General features: G+C 41.9%; 1 protein-coding gene across 1 annotated transcript in view; it reads left to right on the top strand.

Moving 5' to 3' along the window:
- LOC137322146 (protein disulfide-isomerase A6-like) overlaps positions 1–21727 on the top strand; it is a gene marked incomplete at its 5' end in the record, with an annotated part of 62082 nt that overhangs the window by 19986 nt on the left and 20369 nt on the right. The window contains 7 exons of the mRNA XM_067985261.1: positions 1168–1393; positions 3823–3937; positions 4173–4380; positions 7295–7382; positions 7490–7562; positions 10812–10970; positions 17896–17989. Of these exons, the coding sequence (XP_067841362.1) occupies positions 1168–1393; positions 3823–3937; positions 4173–4380; positions 7295–7382; positions 7490–7562; positions 10812–10970; positions 17896–17989 (963 nt within the window). The remainder of the gene's footprint in view (positions 1–1167; positions 1394–3822; positions 3938–4172; positions 4381–7294; positions 7383–7489; positions 7563–10811; positions 10971–17895; positions 17990–21727) is intronic.

Genomic DNA, 21727 nt, shown 5'->3' with positions numbered 1-21727 from the left:
TGTTAGGCCTGCAAGGTCATAAAAATGGTCCTGTACTGTATGGTTCAGTTTTTAAAAAAATGTGATCTGAATTATTTTGTTCATGTGTTTTCATTCATCCCAAGGAGTATATGTAAAAGAAATGTTTACAGGGCTGAAAGATGTCTGTTTTAGTATTCTCTGTGCTTGTTGAAATTATTAGTTATTCGTTGTTAATCACACCTTTTGTTCACTACTGTACTAGGATTTTTCATGAGTTATTTACTGCTTTCAGGACTTCTTCCTCGAAGTAGGCCAAATTAAGAGAGATTTCCAAAGGTGCACCAATACTCCATAGGGCTAGCAATCAAAGATGGGGTCATGAAATCTCTCCTGTAAATCCCATTTATATATAGAATGCAGAACAGTTATTAAGATTTATTCAGAACAGCAAGAAAAACAACGTTCCAAACAATTGATAGCTGCATGGCTTTTTAAATGTTTTAGAACTGAAACAGCAGCCTTTGATCTGTGAGTGCCCAAGTTATCAGGATATCAAAAGGAACTGATGTTTTTCCCTTCAAATCTGCCGTCATCACCCTCCCGCCTCAAAAAACCCACCCTTGACCCCTCTGTCCTTGCAAGCTACTGCCCCCTCTTCCCTTTCTTCTCCAAAGTCCTTGAATGTGTTGTCGCCTCCCAAATCTGTGCCCATCTTTCCAGCAACTCCATTTTTGAATCCCTCCAATCAGGTTTCCGCCCCACCACAGTACTGAAACGGCCTTTATCAAAGTCACAAATGACATCCTATGTGACCGTGACCATAGTAAACTATCCCTCCTCATCCTTCTCGACCTGTCTGCAGCCTTTGACATGGCTGACCACACCATCCTCCTCCAACGCCTCTCCGTTGTTCAGCTGGGTGGGACTGCGCTCGCCTGGTTCCGTTCTTATCTATCCAGTTGTAGCCAGCGAATCATCTGCAGTGGTTTCTCCTCCCACTCCTGCACCGTTAGCTCTGGAGTCCCCCAAGGATGTATCTTCGGCCTCCTCCTTTTTCTCATTTACATGCTGCCCCTCGGAGACGTCATCCGAAAACACAACGTCAGATTCCACATGTACGCTGACGACACCCAGCTCTACCGCACAACCACCTCCCTCAACCCCTCCACTGTCTCTCATTTGTCACATTGCTTGTCTGACAACCAGTACTGGATGAGCAAAAATTTCCTCCAACTAAATATTGGGAAGACCAAAGCCATTGTCTTTGGTCTCTGCTGCAAATTCCGTTCCCCAGCTACCGACTCCATCCCTCTCCCTGGCCACTGTCTGAAGCTGAACCAGACCGTTCGCAACCTTGGCGTCCTATTTGACCCAGAGATGAGCTTCCGACCACATATTCGCTCCATCACCAAGACCGCCTACTTCCACCTCCGTAACGTTGTCCGACTCCGCGCCTGCCTCAGCTCATCTACTACTGAAACCCTCATCCATGCCTTTGTTGCCTTCAGACTGAACTATTCCAATGATCTCCTGGCTGGCCTCCTATTTTCCGCCCTCCATAAACTTCAGCTCATCCAAAACTCTGCTGTCCATATCCTAACTCGCACCAAGTCCTGTTCTCCTGTCACCCCTGTGCTCGCTGACCTACATTGGCTCCTGGTCCGGGAACACCTCAATTTTAAAAGCCTCATCCTTGTTTTCAAATCCCTCCATGGCCTCACCCCCCCCCCCCCCCCCCCCCATTTCTGTAACCTCCTCCAGCCCTACTACCCTCCGAGATCTCTGTGCTCCTCCAGTTCTTGGCTCTTGCGCATCCCTGATTTTAAAGACTCCACCATTGGCGGCCGTGCCTTCAGATGCCTAGGCCCTAAGCTCTGGAATTCCTTCCCTAAATCTCTCCACCTCACTACCTCTCTCTCCTTCTTTAAGATGCTCCTTAAAAACTACCTCTTTGACCAAGTTCTGTCCTAATACCTCCTTATGTGGCTCGGTGTGAAATTTTGTTTGATAGCGCTCCTGTGAAGCGCCTTGGGACGTTTTACTACGTTAAAGGCGCTTTTTAAATGCAAGTTGTTGTTGTTGTAATTCCATCAGTAATATTGCAGATTTAGGTTTATGTCTAAACAGTGTCATTTCCTGCTAATTTTATTGACCTAGAAATTCCACATGGTGGGTTGCATCAATTTTATGCCAGTGCACTGCCTCTGTGTGGTCAGTCTGCTTGTCCAACATCCAGTCCTGGACAAGCCAAAATTTCCTCCAATAAAACATTTGGAAGACCGAAGCCATTGTCTTTGGCCCCCTCCACAAACTCTGTTCTCTAGCTACCAATTCCATCCCCCTCCCTGCCCACTGTCTCAGCCTGAACCAGACTGTTCTCAACCTTGGCGTCCTAGTTGACCCAGAACTGAATTTCTGACACAATATTCTCTCCATCACAAAGGCCACCTACTTCCACCTCCATGATATTGCCTGTCTCCACCCCTGCCTCAGCCCTTCTGCTGCTGAAACTTTCATTCATGCTTTTGTTACCTCCAGACTTGACCATTCTAATGCTTGCCTGGCCGACCTCCCACCTTTCGCCCTCCATAAACTTGAGCTCATCCAAACTCTGTTGCCCGTATCCTAATTCGTACCAAGTCCCATTCATCCATCACCCCTTTGCTCGCTGACCTACACTGGCTCCTGGTCCACCAACACCTCAATTTTAAAATTCTCATCCTCCTGTTCAAATCCCTTCATGCCCTTGCCCCTCCCTATCTCTGTAACCTCCTCCAACTCTGGCCTCTTGTGCATCCCCCACTTCCTTCACCCCACCATTGACTGCCATGCCATTCAGCCATCTAAGCCCTAAGCTCTGGAATTCTGTCCCCAAATCACGTCATCTCTCCATCTCTCTCTCCTCTTTTAAGATGCTCCTTAAAGCTTAACTCTTTGACAAAGCATTTGGTCACCTGTCCTAATGTCTCCTTCTTTGGCTCGGTGTCAGTTTTTGTCTGATTACGCTCCTATGAAGCGCCTTGAGATGTTTTACTACATTAAAAGGTGCTATATAAATGCATGTTGTTGTTGTTGAAAAATTAGTTGTGTCTGCTGATGGTCTGGAAAGGTATACACAGGAACATTTCCTGGGTAAGCTAATTTGCATAACCCATTGGCGTAGTCATTGGTGTAAAACGGGAGTAATCTGCAAGTGTGCAAGGATATTAGAGTGTAACTTTTAAAAAACAGTTCTAGCTGAAGATTGCATCAAGTAAGTAAGAAACAGTGCTAGGCGCAGTTAGTTGAACGTGAGGTAGCTTGACTGTATGAGGGCATGACACACAGGCAGAGAAGATGTCACAATTTCACCGAGTCTGAACTGCAAGCTTTCCTCAAGGAAAATGAGCTTAGGAGAGATAGACTGCTAGATGTCTGTGGGAGTAAACCTGCCAAAAATGTCACTCATGCCATGTGGAGGGAGGTGGCACTGGCACTGAGTGCCAATTCTCTCACCCCTAGGACTGCAGCAACAAATTCAGTGATCTGACTAGGCCAGGCAAGATAACATACTAGCTACTCTTCCTTTTCTCCCTTGGACACCTGCACACACTTCCCTCTAAAATAACAGTTTTACAGCTAACCCTTCACAATGCACATTGGTTAAGGGGTGGCACTAACTTGGGAACTTACTATATGCCATCCCATCTCCCCTAACAGGCTGAGGAGAAGGCTGCCATTGGCTTTGGAGTCCCATGATCCAGAGCTCATGGGTGGTCACCTGAAGAGAAGGTTGCTCAATGAACATTGTACCTATGAGCAAGCTATAAGGTCAATCTCTGAACATGTGCAACAGCTGACAGGTGTGACTTGAGTCTACAGCTCTCATTCGCGGCAACATCAGGGAAGCTTTTACTTTGTTGCCGACATCAATGGATATTGCAGCAGCTTCACTGGAATCGGCAGCAGACCGCTACCTAGGAAGCACCAGGAACCAGTCGGTGTTTCCACCTCCACGGAGCAGACTGAAGCTCTGGTAGCACTAGAGGAGAGAATAGACAGAACCCTGCCAATTGGCTTCCAGACCATGATGCCGTGATGCTGACTCTGTTGGCTTTCAGGATCTTACAGCTAACATTAGACAAGGTTTCCCACTGATCAATGGGGATACAGATCCAGGGCCCAGTGGACTGCAGAATAAACCTGCATGATATTGCCATCTCTGAGAACAGAAGCACATGCCAGGCCTCCGGCTATCCCCATTGGGACACCACACTTGTGGAACATAGGAAGCAACACCAGGCTGCCCAGGTACAAACTCCAGGAGAAGCAGCCAGCAGCAGTTCGCAGCTAGGAACAAGCTTCAGCGTGCCATCTGAGTCCCGTGACCCTTTTGCAGAGTATGAGCAGCCAACCATCTCTAGTGATATTGGCCCTCAGGTTCCACCTAGGAGAAGCACTAGAATAAGGTGAAAAAAAGGCATGTGTGGCCTCACAGAGGAAGCACAGTGTTAGGAAGGAGTAGGTTTGGGTGTGTTCTCTTTGGAATTTAATAGGATGTGCACTTATGTTATTCATGGAGGTTTGAGTCGTACAGGAAGTTTCCTCAGTGCTGATCTGCACAAGGGAATTCAGGGTTTCCGCCATACATCTAGCAAAGTTATAGTGGTGAAGCAGGAGCAGCTCCAAGGAAATTCCTGGCCCAGGCATTGACTTATTCAAGCAGGTGATAATTACTGGTATGGCTATGTAGGGGCAAAGCGATCTGACATGTTGTTGTGTTCTAGGATGGGTACTGGATTGAAGGAATGTTCCTTTATTTGAAAGTGGGAGAGAAGGAGTCGAGGCATTGGTGTCAAAAGTAACTGTGTTATATAGAGAAGACTTTAGTGATGAGATGTGCTCTGACCCCTTGCAGCAGCCACTGAAGAGACTTCAGAGTGTAGGTCATCCTCCAAAGGTAAGCAATTTTACAACACCAAGTTATAGTCCAACTATTTTATTTGAAAATCACAAGCTTTCGGAGGCTTCCTCCTTCCTCAGGTGAATGTGGAAGTGAATTCCACATTCCACATTCCACATTCACCTGAGGAAGGAGGAAACCTCCGAAAGCTTGTGATTTTCAAATAAAATAGTTGGACTATAACTTGGTGTTGTAAAATTGTTTACAATTGTCAACCCCAGTCCATCACTGGCATCTCCACATCATGGCTACCTCCAAAGGAGCTAGGGCCACCTCCCCAGTAATGTCCAAGTCTAGATCTTTTTGTATGGTGAAGTTGTGCAGGACACACTAGGCTGCAACAAGTACGATCTGGAGCACGCTGCAGTGCCCTTCCTGACCTCTAGGCAGCGAATGCGTCCCTTTAAGACCATTGTAGCGCTCCACTACTGCTGTACAGGCCACTCTTAGTGAGGTCATTATACATGGGAATAGAGTGTCGGCTTTGTCACCCACAAGTCATCCATTGAAATGATCATCTTCTGTTAAGAGTTCAGGAAGCACCGAATTTCAATGGATGAATTCATCATGACAACTTCTAGCATATCTTGTATTTATGAATAGGATCTTTTGTCATACTCAACCTGTACATTCAGGGAGTTGAAGCCCTTCCTGTTGAGGTAATTGAAGGGGTTTTCTGCAGGAATCCACAAAGCAATATGGGTACCATCGATTGCGCCCTGGATCTTAGGAAAGTCAGCAACCCCATAAACAGGATGGCACTTTCTCACTGCAGCCTTGTTGCGATGCCAAAGATAATGAATTCCCCAGCTGTCCTATAAAATGCCTCAGTCATCTGACAAATGCATTTCTGTACTGCACCTGGGTTGATGTTACAGAGGTCCCCGGTGGCTGCGTGAGATGAGTTTGTGCCATAAACTCATAGCCACAGAGAGATCAGTGTGGGCAGATGACTGTGGCTGCAGGTACTCATGCAGCAGGTGGCAGAGCTGCCTTAAGCCTCCTTGGTGAAGCACATTCTTTTTATACACATTTCTTCATTAAGGTCCTCATATGTCGCCCATGTAGAGGTAATATCTGGTGGGATCCATCCTCCTCAAATGCTGCCTGACCTTTGCTCCATTCTGTGCTGCTCCTTCTCCATGATAATGGCATATAAGAGTATGCCCATAGAGAATGTCATACCTGCTCCCAAGAAGCCCTCACTGTGGGTGGGGTTTGAAAATCTCTGTTGGCCTAACACTGAAGCAGTGAGAAGCAATTCCATGTCTTTGTAACAGAATTCCAAAAACAATTGTGGCAAAAAGTTGTTTCCAGCTGCGGAAATCACTATTGAAACTGTCTACATTCTTCAGCTGATCCTGGCAATTGCTGTGCCTTATAATTCTCAGGGTAACTTAGCCCGAGTGTAAAAGCAAGAAGCTCGGAGCTGCAGCACCACTGGCCTTCATTATAATATATTTAAATAAGGTCACTTGGGACTTGGTGGGAGGATTGCAATAAAGGCCAAAACGCAAGAAAGAATTTGGGGAGATCGATTTTTGGTTGGAAAACTGACATAAACAGATTCTGTCCCATTTTGCTGCCAATTATATCCTTAAATTATGCTGATAGGTCATGGAAAATCTAGGCTATTATATCTATGAAGCTTCCACAAGCTACTCCAAACCCCACCAGAAAATAGAATAACAGCTATATGGGTGCAGATTGTTTGCCCAATTTCACTCTCCATTACTTCCCGTCTGCACCTGTTTCCAGACTATAATGGAGACTAAAATCAGCCCCGTGATTCTAGTTGGGAGAGTATTCCACATATCCATTGCTTTGTGGAGAATTTATATATATATATAATGTCAAGTTTGCTTGTGTCTTCTAGTTTTATGACTACAATCCAGATTAAACCAGCTTGCATATGCATTATCTATCCGTCTCAGTATTCTCTCAATTTATTTTCTGTAATGAAAGGAATTTCAGTTCTCTCTTCATAACCTAGAACCTTAAGTCCCGAGTCATCCCTGAAGTTATTTTCTAAACCCTCTCATCACATTAATACCCTTTTGAAGGTTAGGCATCCAAAAATTACTGGCCTTGAAATTCCAATATGACTCGAGCAGGATAACGGTAGAATCCGTGTTTCTATTCTCTGACCTCTATCTTTAAAATGTTAGAATTATTTCCTTCTAAACTCCTTTTTAAATGCTCTTTGGAAAAGATTGATATTGAATTTCTGAAAATGATCTGAAATTGGCAAAGGGATAATGAAGCTGTGAAATACAAAGTAACTTATATATTCTTTTTATTACTACAGATGAGACATCAGTATTGAGGAAATCAAAACCCTATTAACATAATAAACTAACATTGTTTTCTATTTTCTTTTAATTTGTTTAGCAAATGGTGAGTGAAGAAGTCTTAAAGACAACCTGTGATAGTCAGCTATTATGTATTATTGCTATACTGCCTCGCACTTTTGACACAGGTATATTATCCAGTGAGATGATATGAAATTTTATTGTTATATATTTCCTATATCAATTTTTAATTAAGTTTGCATTTGATTTTTTAATGAAACTTTCCTGTTGCCAGGGACTAGTGACAGAAGTGATTATCTGGGCGTACTGGTGAAAATGGCAGACAAGTACAAGAAGAGAAAATGGGGGTGAGTAATTTCCACCAGGAGTTTTTTTAGCTGAGGAGCAGTATGAGTCTACAGTGAGAACAAAATTAATACAAATTTTTATTCAAGTTGAAAGGACTCATTACCAAGATGATCCCATCCATCTTTTAGTAAATAACTCTTTGAATGGTTTTGAATAGCTTGCATTTTTTGCTCCATTTTATTGCATTACAATGCCCAAATAAGGAGCAGGGCTCTCTAAATGCTGTTCTAAATCATCATGCAAGTCATAAATCATTTGCTAATTAATTTTGTATTGCTAAATATGTCAGACTAATCTGGAAAATTAATGGAATGTCTATAAATAACTCCATAACCAATGGTGGTACCAACTATTTATAAGCAGTTTATAAAGAACTCAGCCTTGGCTCAGTGGTAGCACTCCCACCTCTGAGTCAGAAGTTGTGGGTTCAAACTCCAGCCCATTATCTAGGCTGATACTTCAGTGTAGTACTGAGAGAGTGCTGCACTGTCAGTGATGCTATTTTTCGGATGAGATGCTAAACCGAGGACCAGTCCAGTCTCTCAGGTAGACATTAAAGAATCTAAGGCACTATTTGAAGAAGAGCAAGGGAGTTCTCCCAGTGTCCTGGCCAATATCAATATCTCAATCAATATAATTAATACAGATTATCTGGTAATTTATCTCATTGTTGCTTGTAAGACTTTGCTATGCACAATTTGGCTGCTACGGTTGCCTACATTTTGAAGTATAGTCATTGTTGTACTTGGCTATAAAGTGCTTTGGGATGTCCCGAGATGGTGAAAAGTGCTATATAAATGCAAATTCTTTCTTTTATTTACAGCAATTTATACTCTGACATTATTTTGAACTGCCACTTCAATAAGCAACAAGCTAGCTGCAGCGGCAAAGAAAAATATGGTGCCTGCCACTTACATACGAACATACGAATTAAGAGCAGGAGTAGGCCATTCAGCCCCTCGAGCCTGCTCTGCCATTTGATAAGATCATGGCTGATCTGATTGTGACCTCAACCCTACTTTCCCGTCTACCTACTGCAACCTTTGACTCCCTTGTTAATCAGAAATATATCTAACTCAGCCTTAAAAATATTCAATGACCCTGCCTCCACCGCTCTCTGGGGAAGGGAGCCGGGCTCCAGACCCGCCCCGGGAATCCCCGATTTTCGCAGCCCCCCCCGCCACGAACGCACCCGCTCGGCGATGCGAAAATCGAGCCCAATGATCTGTACTTCAGCGAAGTCAGCATTTTCAGGAGAGGAGAGAAAAAAAAGTCATTAATTTCATACTCTGTCGGTTATTTGAAGATAGTTAAAATATTTGCCTATCGAACTGAATCTGGCTGTACTTTTTCAGTAGTGATCTGATCGGCATAAACAAATCAGCATAAACTGTATTAATATGAACCAATGCGAAAGACACACAGAAAAAGACCAGCTGGTCTATCAAGTCTCTCCCATTTAGCCATGTTTCAACTAAGCATCATAACCCTCAATGCTCCCCATTCACCAGCAGTCATGTAACCTCCTGGGAGATGCAAAAAAAATTATTTTTAAACCCTAAGCCAATTCAGAGAAAAAAGTATTCTGGGAAATTCCACTCCCACCCCCCAAAGGTGATCAAAAAATGAGTTCCAGGAAATAACAGTGACCGCAAAGTACATCACCCAACTTCCCACCTACCTTTTGTATGCAACAATATCGATCTCCTCCAAGAACTCGTCCAGCTCTCTTTTGAAAGTTTGTATTGAATCCGCACTCAATGCACGAGCTGGCAACTTATTCCACAGATCTATGGTCCTCTGCAAAAAGTAAAACCTTCTGATATTTAGCCTATTTCTACACTTGCGTAACTTATAGGCAAGTCCCCTCACTCTCCCTAACCCTATCTAATTTAAATAACCTATCCACATGGACATAGTCTAGTCCTTTCATCATTTAGATGTTCAATCAAATCACCTTGAATTCTTCGCTTTTCTAGAATAAAAAGATCCAGCCCTCTGAGCCTATTGTGATACTAAGAGTTTTTAAATTAGATATTAATTTAGTGGCCCTCCACTGAATCTTTTCTTGCGCTTCTATATCACCCTCCATTTGAGGAGACCAGAACTGGACACAGTATTCTAGATGAGGCATAATCAAGGTTTTGAATAAGGACAATGGTGCATTTTGTTTTATATTGGATTGTCCTAGCTATACATCCAAATACTCTATTTGCTTTAGCTGTCGCACCTCGCTACTGGTGAACCTTTAGAGACTTGTGCACTATAACACTCTGGTCCCTTTCCTTGCTGAAAAGACTTTAATTCAGAACCCAGCACGGTATACACGTGATTGGCATTAGCCCAACCCACGTGCATTGCACCACATTTATCTCCATTAAATGTCATCTGCCAGATCTGGGCCCATACCCCCATCGCATCTAGATCTAATTGTAATCTTTTTTTCTCCTCAAGGGTTCTGACACTGGTGCAGACAGTATCCCCAGTGCCTTCATCCAGATCATTAAATTAGATTTTGAAGAGTAACATTCCTAACACCGATCCCTGCGGGACTCCACTAGTAACCGGTCTCCTCGTTGAACCAGTACCGTTAATGACAACCTCTGTCTACGAGAATGCAGCCAATTCCCTATCCAACCCAGGATCTGGCCTCTAATCCCACAGGCTATTTATCAATTTTATGGGACCTTGTTAAAAGCTTTTTGATAATCCAAATGCACTATTTTTATCCATCAACCTAGTAATTCATCCAAGTTGGTAAGACATGATCTTGTTTTCCAGAAACAATATTGTGAGTCTTTAATAACCCTATTTTTGTCAAGGTGGCATACAGAGTATTTCCATGAACCCTTCTAACAACTTTCCTCTAACTGACATCAAGCTAATGGGCATATAATTTCACTATAATTTTTTGAATATCGGTACAACATGAGCCTCCTTCCGATACAGAAGAACAATCCTGGACGTCAGGGAGCTATTAAATATATAAGCAAGGGGCTCACTTAGTACAATTCCCAGTTCTTTGAGCACCCTTGAGTGAATGCCATCTGGACCAGCAGCTTGATCTGATTTGAGACCAGTCTTTTAGTTTCTAAAATCTTTTCAACCTTCAATTAAATTTTAAGTTAAAGCATACCTATGTTCACATAGATATTTACTATGTACGATGATAATACTGTAATTGAAAAAAAGGTTTTCATGTTGTTGCATGACTGTAGTGGAACATAACAGTTTTGTTCTCATTTTAGCTGGCTGTGGACAGAATCTGGGGCTCAGCCGAGGCTAGAAACTGCTTTGGGTATTGGAGGCCTTGTGTATCCTACCGTAGTAGCTATTAATGCAAGAAGAACAAAATATGTACTTATGAAAGGTTCATTTAATGAACGTGGAATAGCTGCATTTTTTAGGTAAAGATCTAAACTTTTATATTAAGTAAGTTTTTTAATTGTTTTCATCCCAATTGTGTCGAGTTTTGGGTGCCTTACATTAGAAAGTATCTCAACGCCATGGAGAATGTGCAGAAGACATTTTAGTAAGATGATACCAGCAATGAGAGGCTTAGTTACGGAGAGAGAAAAGAGAAACTGGGTCTTTTTTCATTAAAATAGAGAATGTTAAGAGGAACTCTGATAGAGGTGCTCAAAATTATGAGGAGTTTTTATAAAGTAAATCAGAAAAAACTATTTTCACTGGTCAGCGAACCAGTGACTAGAGGGTATAAATTTATGGGATAATTATCAAAACAAAGAGAGAGATTAGTTCATTTTAACGCAGAGCGTTGTTAATACATGTAGGCCTATAAATTTGGCCACGGAGTGCCCGTTTTTGGGCTGCTAACCAGCCTACTAAGCCCCTAATTTGGCAGGCAGGAAGCATATGCTCATTTCCGGCTGGAAGTGCATCGTCCGCCATATTGGTGAAGGAAAAAAAATAGGCATCCAGGGCACACGGCTGAAACAGGCGTTAGGTCCTTTCTATATACAAATAAGGGTCTTAGCGCCTGTTTGAGGCTCCCACTGCAAGATTGGTTTGCCCTGAGGCAGCCAGTACAGCACAGCTCCACTCAGTAAAACCAGACCTTGGGACCGCCTGCTACCAATAAGGTAAGTTTTTGGAATTTACTTACCTGAATGTGGAGCCGGGAGGAGCAGGTGTGCTCCTCTTGACCCCATATTTAAAGAATGTGGGCTGTCGCCGCTCCCTCCACCCGCTTCCGCTTTCCCAACCCCTGGCATCTGATCTCCCGACCCCCGGCCCTCACTTACCTGAGAGCTGCTGCACGCTAACAGCAGCCTGATCTTGGTTTAGTCTTCGTCGGGTGACTGTTCGCGCCATGCTGGCTCCATTGAAATGAGGCCCAAGGCCCAAAATCGGGGGTACATCGGGCCTCACCATTCAGGCACAGGGAATGCACCCTGCGCCCCCCATGTGCCGAAAAATGGGTGTGTCGGAATTTCTACCCCATAATGCCTTACCAGAAACAGTGGTGGAAGCAGAATCTATAATAATCAAAGTGGATACATAATTGAAAAATAAAAATTTAAAAGGGAGAAAGGACAGAAGAATGGGACTAAGTGAATAGCTCCATCAGAAAGCTAGTGCAGGTACAATGCACCAAATGGCATAAAATTCTATGGGCATAACTTTCAACGTCAGCGATGGCGGAAACCGGGCGGTATTGGATCGGCCGCCTGTTATACACCTCGCCCAATGTTGCTTTCCATTGACTTCAATTCCATGTAAAATAATAGAATCAACCATTGTCTTTGATTTCTTTGAGAAAGAGACAATCCAAGTTGACTGTGGTAAACCCTATGATGTTATGTACTTAGACTTGCTAAAGTTCCCTATGACAGATTACTAATTAAGCTCAAACCTGTGGGGATTCAGGGCAAAACTTAGCCATGGATAAGAAGTTGATTCAAAGGTGGAAAACAATGGGTACTGGTTAGAGGGGTAATGTCAAGGTGGGGGGGCGGCTGAGTTGGGGGGGTGCTCAATGTTTGGACCACTACCGTTTGTGATCTACTACGATGGCTTGGATTCTGAAAACTCAGTGGAAATTGATTAAAGTTGCAGATGATACTAAACTGGGAGGGGCACTGGAATCAAAGAAGGTAGCCCAGAAACAACAGAATAAGCTAAACAAAAGATGTGACTATGTCAGAGGAGACTTGTGTCACCTTTGCCTCACTAGAGAGGCTGTCACTGAGCTATATCATCTGTTCCAGGCTGATCTGTTTCTACCACAGGATGACTCTTCTAACAGCTATGAAGGTTATCACAGTATTAAACTTTTATGCCATTGGATCTTTCCAAGTCATCATAGTTGTCATCTGCCACATCAATGACTCTGCAATCCATTGATGCATCAAGCAAATGACAGATGGTGTATTTTCAAGTGGCAGCAACTTCATCACTTTCCCTGGTACCAGCAGGACAGGACAACAACATGGCAGAGTTGCTAAGAGTCCAGGGCTCAGTAGATGGTACCCATGTAGGGTTCAGTGTTCCTCATGTCAACCTCACAACCCACATGAATAGAAGGGGCTTCCATCCAATTAATGTTCAGGTGTGTCTGACTACAAAAACATCATACAAGGAAATGCTCACTTTCTATGATGCCTTCAATATGCTTCACTTCATGGTGCATGCATTGTTTGAAAGCTCATATAGATTGAGCAGATGGCTGCTGGAAGACCAGGACTAATCAGAATTACAGTGGAACACACAATTATGATGAAAAATTAAAAGGTCTGTTGTTTGAACCACTCAGACAGGGTGCTCTTCTATAACCAAGCAAACATATCTAAAATAATCATGGTCTACTGCATAACTTCTCAGTGGAAAGAAGAGTAAGTACACACCAGGGCAAAAAGGAGGCTCGTGGTGAAGCAGTAGCAGAGGAGCAAATGGAGGAAGTAGAGATACAGCCAGGAAGATTGGTAGAGTTCATTGATAATTGCTTCCAGTAATTTCCTGATCTGGCCCTTACACAAGTATTGCAGATTACTGAAACCCACATGGTGTTCCTGGAAACAACATAATGTGCATTTCCATCTACTGTACCTTAACTACTATCTTACTCCATCCTACCATCAGCTGTTACCTTAACATGGCCCTTTCCCAACAAAAACTGTCTGCACTAAGGAGAAATAAAGTGCTCAAAATTTGTTAGGTGACATTTACATCATGACATTCTTGCAAAGCCTACCACTGCTTTTCCTTGATGTACCAATAAAGTATACTGCTCCTTCTGTCTAATCCATTACTGTATCTTAAGTGCTTCCGGAGTGGGAGAAGCAAGTCCAGTGACAGATTGTTGATATGCATTGCGAATTTTCAAGTGATGAAGGTGGCATTATACCTCTAGGTTCAGGTTCAGGTTCATGAGATGGCCTTAAGGTACCACCGAATAGTGTAAACCCATGCGGTTTATGTAGGTACTTCTTCAGCCTACTCCATAAACATGGTTTCCATGGTTTTACCTAATATTGATCTTGAACTAATTAATTTCCAGGCCAGATTTGTTCACTTTTTAAAATAAAGGTACTATATTTGCTTACTATATTTCTGTGGAACCTCAATGGTATCCAATAATCCCTTTGTGGTAATAGCCATTGCCCTATACATGTTCTCCGTAGTCTGTTTCAGCTCCTAAAGACGTGTGGCATCAGATCTTAGGTCATTAACCGCTTTGCATTTATGAAAAGATCAAATTTTGACCAGCTTGTCTCAGGAGTGCAACCAAGTCAAACTTTAGTGTTCAGTCTCCTGATCGACTAGAAATTCAACCTTTGGAACTGGTTTTTAAACAATCAGTCTTTAAATTTTATAAATGTGGGTCCCAGCTTCAGAATGAAGTGAAGGTTGGTGGAGGCACAGAAAAACAGGAAGGCTATTACAAAACTAATTTTAAAATAATTTTAAATTAAAGTCAAAATAAATAAGGTATAATGTAAGTTAAAGTTTTACTAAACTAGCCTTAAAGGTACTGTGTAAGTTCAATTGGTTATTGTAAGCCCTGAGTGATTCTTGAATTTGTGATGTCAGACTTGAAGGTGTCTTAAATTTGCGACATAGTTCATGAACAATGAATTACAGAAAAATAACTTACTTGTATATAATATTAACTTATTTTCATGGTTAATTTGGTAATCTTTAATTTGGCTTTCGTTTCTTCATAAAATCACTGACCAGACACAAGTTACATTAGGTGAAAATGGTGGTACAGAGATACTGCAACTGTGCTCCAGTTGTCTGGATAAAATACGTTAAGAGTATTGTGCTGTTAGGAGTTGGAATCCTTGCATGTACATTGATCTTAAAAAATATTGAAAATTAATGAATTAAAAATAACTTTCTGTAAATATTTATTGTTTTGTTAGAAGGCAATGCTGATATAAACCACCTCCATTTTTTGATCAGCATATGTAAGAGTCTCCAAACCAAGCTACTAAGAAATCCACAGAGGCAGGCATTATGTACTTGATTTTCCTGAATGCACCCCTGGAGGATCAGAGTGGGACTTCTGCCCACTTCCCCAATCCTGGCATGACCTCGGCCCAGTTACATGGTTTGGAAAGGCAGTCATTAGATATTTAGGATAAACACCTTGCAGGATCCTCACCAGCTAGAGGAAGCTTGCCACTTCCGGCCAGGAAAACTCAGTCAGTACTGCAGTGGATCTGCCATTGCAGTACCTGAAGAGGAGGCTACTTAAATGGATGGAAGAGCTCCAAAGATCATAGAGGTCTTTGTTGCTAGACCTTCTACTGGGCCCAGGCCTAAAAAGCAGAATGTTTAAGGCCTAAGGGGTGAAGAGGTGCCCCTTAATGGTCCTTTTACATATAAAAAAGGCACTACCCCCCTCTTAAGAACATAGGAACAGGATAGGGTAGCCAACTCTGATTTGATGTATTCCTGGAGATTTGATCATGTGACATTTGATCACATGGCATTTGATCATGTGACACTCATGTGATGGTTAATCACATGACATTTGATTACATGACATTTGCCCACTGTTTGCAAGTGTTATTCCATTTAGCTTAGTTGAGTGCCTTAGTATCACCAAGCCCCAAATAAAATATTTGACTTTTTGTTTTGTAGTGAGATGAATAACATAATTTATAAATCAAAGAAAGAACACAAAAGAATAGAAAGATTTAAGGATAAATCAAGTTTAAATAAAAGCTACTTTTGTGATGTTTCTACAGCATTGACTGCAATGAGAAACACCAAGTAAATTCCACTGATTCAACAAAAGCGTCATCGATATATTTTTGTACAATTTTATGACTTTTTACAATACACAGCTGAAGCTTCAGGGAGGTGAGGCTCAGTCCTCACGGAGGAGCATCAAAGCTACCTGATACCTGTAATAAAACATATTATACAACAATGCACATCACAGGCCAGTATGAACTCTCCCTCCCTCCAGTTTGAGTTTCTCCCTCCCCCAGTTTGTCTCCATGCAAAAGACCAGCTCACACAAGTTTCTTACATTTACACCAGTAATACACTGACATAGATTTATACCCAAAAGTTTAGATGCAGCAGGACCCAAAGTAACCTGATATAAGTAAATAAGTACTAGTCCAATTCAGCAATACAATTATAAAGGTGGTTGAATGGAACCTTATGATCCAGTTGCAGCTTCTATTCAGATCTGGTTTTCTAAAAATTCACATTTAGGCTTCCTGAATTAGTTGCACTTATCAAGAACTAATAATTAGTGAAGAAAAAAGTTTAATTTATTTACAAGTTTTGATTATTTAAAGAAATATACAATAAAGTAAAAATGTTAGTATACAGGTGTATAATTCTGATCAACTTTATTAGGACATGACTAAAACAATCATAAATTTACAGCTCTGTCAAGCCACTTTGAATATAGAAATTAGATTACAAGATAATATCGCTGATTATGCGCTTGCTTTATGCCAGTTTTTACATTCTGGCAGAGGCAAATGAGCAGGAAATTTGGATGTATGTTCTTGTCAGCAAGATTGGCACAAAAACTGGCGTAAATTTTGGCATAATTTCTGCGTCAGTGTGATCCAGGAAATTCCAGGTTTATGTAGAGAATACTGGATATCTTTCTGTGAAGCACAAGGCTGTAATCTAGTAGCAGGGTCCAGATGACACAGATTGCACGAACCAAAACTTAAGTATTCATGTATTGTCAAATGAAGCCTGAGCTTGGATTATTGTTTTAAATTGATTGAGATTGTATCATATATATCAATTGGGACAGATATTTCTGTGAAAATAACAGTGAGGCTAACAGCGCTCACCATTATTTATGTGTAAATCAGACAGCGAGCGCACATGCGCAGTTAAAAGGCGAAAATCCGTAAGTTGCTGTCTGAGATGTGTTACCCCTCCATAAACGTGTGAAGTTACTGTATTGACGTCGTAGATACGGACTAAACTCGCCACAAAACGTTAGGGCTTGTCCATTCCGATCTAAGTACCCTTTCAATAGTGTGGTACAGCTTAATTACTGCCAAACAACCTCTCTGGCACTGAAAATTAACTTTTACAAGTGTGGAGTCTCATTCCATCAGCTTTTAATTATTGTTGGAGATTTTTTTTTTAATTTAAATAATTTTTTAAAAACTTTTTCATTCTGTCTCTTTTATCTCTGTCTCTTAATCCAATCTTTCTTTCCCTCTCTTTATTTCTCTTTCTGTACCTGATTTGACATTGAATTCACTATTCTAACTTACACTTCCTGGTTCAGACTCTGCGCTGCTCATTAATGATTCTTCAATCGGATTGGTTAAGGAGATACACAGTTGCTTGCCCTGTTCATACAGGTCCCAGATGCCCTCTAGAAGGTGCCGTAGTGTTTGGCTATCCCGTTGACAGCAATTTGCCATGTAAAACCCCATGGAAGGACTATGGGCAAGTGCAAGTCCAGCAAATGGCATTCTCCGCTCACAGCAAAATCTGGCCCATTATGTTTTCATTTTATCTGAGAATGTTTTGCAAACATGAGTTTTTGCTGCAGTAACCAATTTTCTTTTAACCAGGCCTTTTGAGTCAGAATCAATTTGTGTGTGTTTTTTTATTAAGTCATTTGTAGAAACAATGGCTGTTTAATTTATCTTAAAATTCTGTCTTATGGTCATTGAAATTACATGTTACAATAATTAAAACTGATTCAAAGCAGCATGATGAATATTTTATTTGCATTTAACAGTAAAAATGGTATGTGTTGTAGTCGCATATTTTGATTGTGAAATATAGAAAAATATCACTGAAGAAGCTTCCCTTCCAATTTAGTAAAGTAATCATTGATTTTTAATTATTGCTGATCGATAGAAAACTTTCTACAGGACATGTTTCCAGAACACCAATAAGTGACGTTTTCCCTAAAGTTAAAACAGTGAAACGTTGGGATGGCAAAGAGGGAGAAGTAAGTTCTTTCCATTTAATTAGGACTCATAGATATGGACCTGGTTAAAGATTTATTACTTAAAAAAATAGAATGGAGTATTATTTGTCTTTGAGTTTGTACTTTTTTGTTTAAATGATTAAAAATATAAAACTTAGCTATAATATTCCAAACAATACCTGCATATACAAACAATTCATAGTTTCAGGTTTGCATTTACAGTGAAATCTGTATAAACAGACACCTGCAAAACTTCATAACAGTCCCAAATAACTTACATTGTAAAAGATACAAGAGGCACTCTGAAACGAAAGACATTCGCAAATTACAAACTACCAAGCCCTATTTACTTGGTGTATTTGGTGAAAACACGGGACATGGGTCACAGCCTGACGTCACACTTTAAAATGTTCGAAGTACTGTACCTGTATCTGATTCAGATATCCGCCTGTGGCCGCCGCTGAGCTGCTTCTGGAATGTGCACTGGCTTTTCAGCTTCCAGTCAGTGTCTCCACTGTGCAGTTGTATGGTCACAGTGGCAATTTGGTTGCTCGGCAACAGGAATAGGATACACTTGCAGAAAGATGAATTCCCCTACAGCAACTATCCCTGCTGGTCCGCCGGGGTTTGAATTCCCCCTACGGCATTGTTCCTGCCGGTCCGCCAAGGTTTGAATCGCCTTACGGCATCGTTTCTGCTGGTCCGCCAGGGTTAAATCCCCCTATGGCATTGTTCCTGCCAGTCCATCGGGGTTTGAATCCCCTTACAACATTGTTCCTGCCGGTCCGCCAGGGTTTGAATCCTACAGCATTGTTCCTGCTGGTCCTCCGGGGTTTGAATCCCCCTACGGCATTGTCCCTTCTGGTCCGCCGAGGTTCGAAACCCATTGCAGCCGCTGAACCTACCAGTCCCCGGGGCAGGGGGCGGATTCACCGATTCCAAGAGCCGATTGAATGGAGGCGGCGACTATCTTCATGCAACCTGGCTAATACTACGAACATACAATCACCATTTTGAAAATAAGGACTCCTGCAAAAAAAGGACAGCTGTCGTCAGTCCCTAAGGTGTCTGTAATTTACAGGTTTCACTGTAATTTAAAAATAGAAATTTACACAACGGGATTTCAGTTTATTATTAGACATTTACAGTATGTTCAGACCAGTAAATAATGGGTGTTGCAAAAGGGGGAGGGTTACTTTATGCAATAACATGACTTAGATTGAATGATGCACTTGCATTATGGAGGTCTGTATTTGGCTGAGTTTTTTATTTCCATAAATAGTTCCTTTACCTTTAACAATACAACAAACTAATAATGTATTTTCTCTCCTAGGAGTTTACTTGGGTCTGTTCGTTAGAGCAAGTACAGGCTCTAATTTTGAATTAAGGGATTGAAATTTTGTGCAATAGCTTCAGCAGAACTTTAAATAATTTTTTGTCTCCTGTTTGGGTTCAGACAAAGAGGAAAGTGAGAGGAGAGGGCCACAACGTCCCCTCCTGCCTTCTCTGCATGCTTACACTGGGCTTGTGCCTACTGCAGGCATAGGTCTGGTTATGTCAGTTTGGGGGATGCCTTGAACAACCCAGAGCAGCATTGTAGGGTAAGAGACTTGATGCAATGGGTCTCTGTTTCTATTTCCTCTTTGCTGTGCCTGGGAACTAAGTGTTTCCCAGGTGCAACAAAGTGGAAAATCTGCCCCATTTAATAAAGGAGCAGACTTTATGTGAACTCTGCAGCTTGGTTCTTGGATCAAGTCTGTCAAAGGTAAATGCTTTGGAGGAGGAGAAGAATGACCATGTATAGCTGGAGAACATGGTCTGGGAGGTTTGAGGCCATGGGAGGTGTACTTCCAGGACTTGGCACTTGATGCAGTGTGAGTAGAATCATAGAAAGGTTACAGCATGGAAGGAGGCCATTCGGCCCGTCGACTCCGTTCCGGCTCTATGCAAGAGCAATCCAGCTAGTCCTACTCCCCTGCCCTATCCCCGTAGCCCGCAATTTTTTTTCTTTCAAGTACTTATCCAGTTCCCTTTTGAAAGCCACAATTGAATCTGCCTCAAGCACCCCCCTCCACCCCTGGCAGTGCATTCCAGATCTTAACCACTCGCTGCATTAAAAAAAAATTCCTCATGTCACCTTTGGTTCTTTTGCCAATCACCTTAAATCTATGTCCTCTGGTTCTTGACCCTTCCACCAATGAGAGCAGTTTCTCTCCATCTATTTTGTCTAGACCCGTCATGATTTTGAATACCTCTATCAAATCTCCTCTCAACCTTCTCTGTTCCACGGAAAACAACCCCAGTTTCTCCAGTCTGTCCAGGTAACTAAAGTCCCTCATCCCTGGAATCATTCTAGTAAATCTTTTCTGCACCCTCTCTAAGGCCTTCACATCTTTCCTGAAGTGCAGTGCCCACAACTGGACACAATACTCCAGTTGTGACCGAACCAGTGTTTTATAAAGGTTCATCATGACTTCCTTGCTTTTATACTCAATGACTCTATTTATAAAGCCCAGGATCCCATATGCTTTTTTAACCGCTTTATCAAACTGTCCTACCACTTTCAATGATTCCTCTTTGTTCCTGTACCCCTTTTAGAATTGTGCCCTCTAATTTATATTGCCTCGCCTCGTTCTTCCTACTGAAATACATTTTTCTGCGTTAAATTTCATCTGCCATGTGTTTACCCATTCCACCGGCCTGTCTATATCCTCTTGAAGTCCATCACTATCCTCCTCACTGTTCACTACATTTCCAAGTTTTGTGTCATCTGCAAATTTGGAAATTGTGCCCTGTACACCCAAGTCCAAGTCATTAACATATATCAAGAAAAGCAGTGGTCCTAATACCGACCCCTGGGAAACACCACTGTGTAGCTCCCTCCAATCCGAGAAACAACCCCTCACCACTACTCTCTGTTTCCTGTCACTTAGCCAATTTACCCCCTTTATTCCATGGGCTTCAATTTTGATGACAAGCCTATCACGCGGCACTTTATCAAACACCTTTTGAAAGTCCATATACACCACATCAACCACATCACCCTCATTGACCCTCTCTGTTACCTCATCAAAAAACTCTATCAATTTAGTTAAACACGATTTGCCTTTAATAAATCCGTGCTGGCTTTCCCTAATCAATCCACACTTGTCCAAGTGACTGCTAATCCTGTCCCGGATTATCGTTTGTAAAAGTTTCCCCACCACCGAGGTTGAACTGACTGGCCTATAGTTGCTGGGTTTATCCTTACACCCTTTTTTGAACACGGGTGTAACATTTTCAATTCTCCAGTCCTCTGGCACCACCCCGATATCTAAGAATGTTTGGAAGATTATGGCCAGTACCGCTTCAATTTCCACCCTTACTTCCCTCAGCAACCTAGGATGCATCCCATCTGGACCAGCTGACTTATCTACATTAAGTACAGCTAACCTTTCTAGTACCTCCTCTTTATCAATTATTAGCCCAACCATTATCTCAATTACATCTTTACAGAAACTTTGGCAGCATCTTCTTCCTTGGTAAAGACAGATGCAAAGTACTGATTTATTACCTCGGCCATGCCCTCTGCCTCCATAAGTAGATCTCCTTTTGGGTCCCTGTTGGCCCCACCCCTCCTCTTACTACCCGTTTACTGTTTACATGCTTGTAGAAGTCTTTTGGATTCCCTTTTATGTTAGCCGCCAGTCTATTCTCACACTCTCTCTTATTTCATTTTTCACTTCCCCTCTGAACTTTCTATATTCAGCTTGGTTCTCA

The sequence above is a fragment of the Heptranchias perlo genome, chromosome 5 (assembly GCF_035084215.1).
Source record: "Heptranchias perlo isolate sHepPer1 chromosome 5, sHepPer1.hap1, whole genome shotgun sequence".
Taxonomy (NCBI): domain Eukaryota; kingdom Metazoa; phylum Chordata; class Chondrichthyes; order Hexanchiformes; family Hexanchidae; genus Heptranchias; species Heptranchias perlo.
This window is presented reverse-complemented; position numbering and strand designations above follow the sequence as displayed.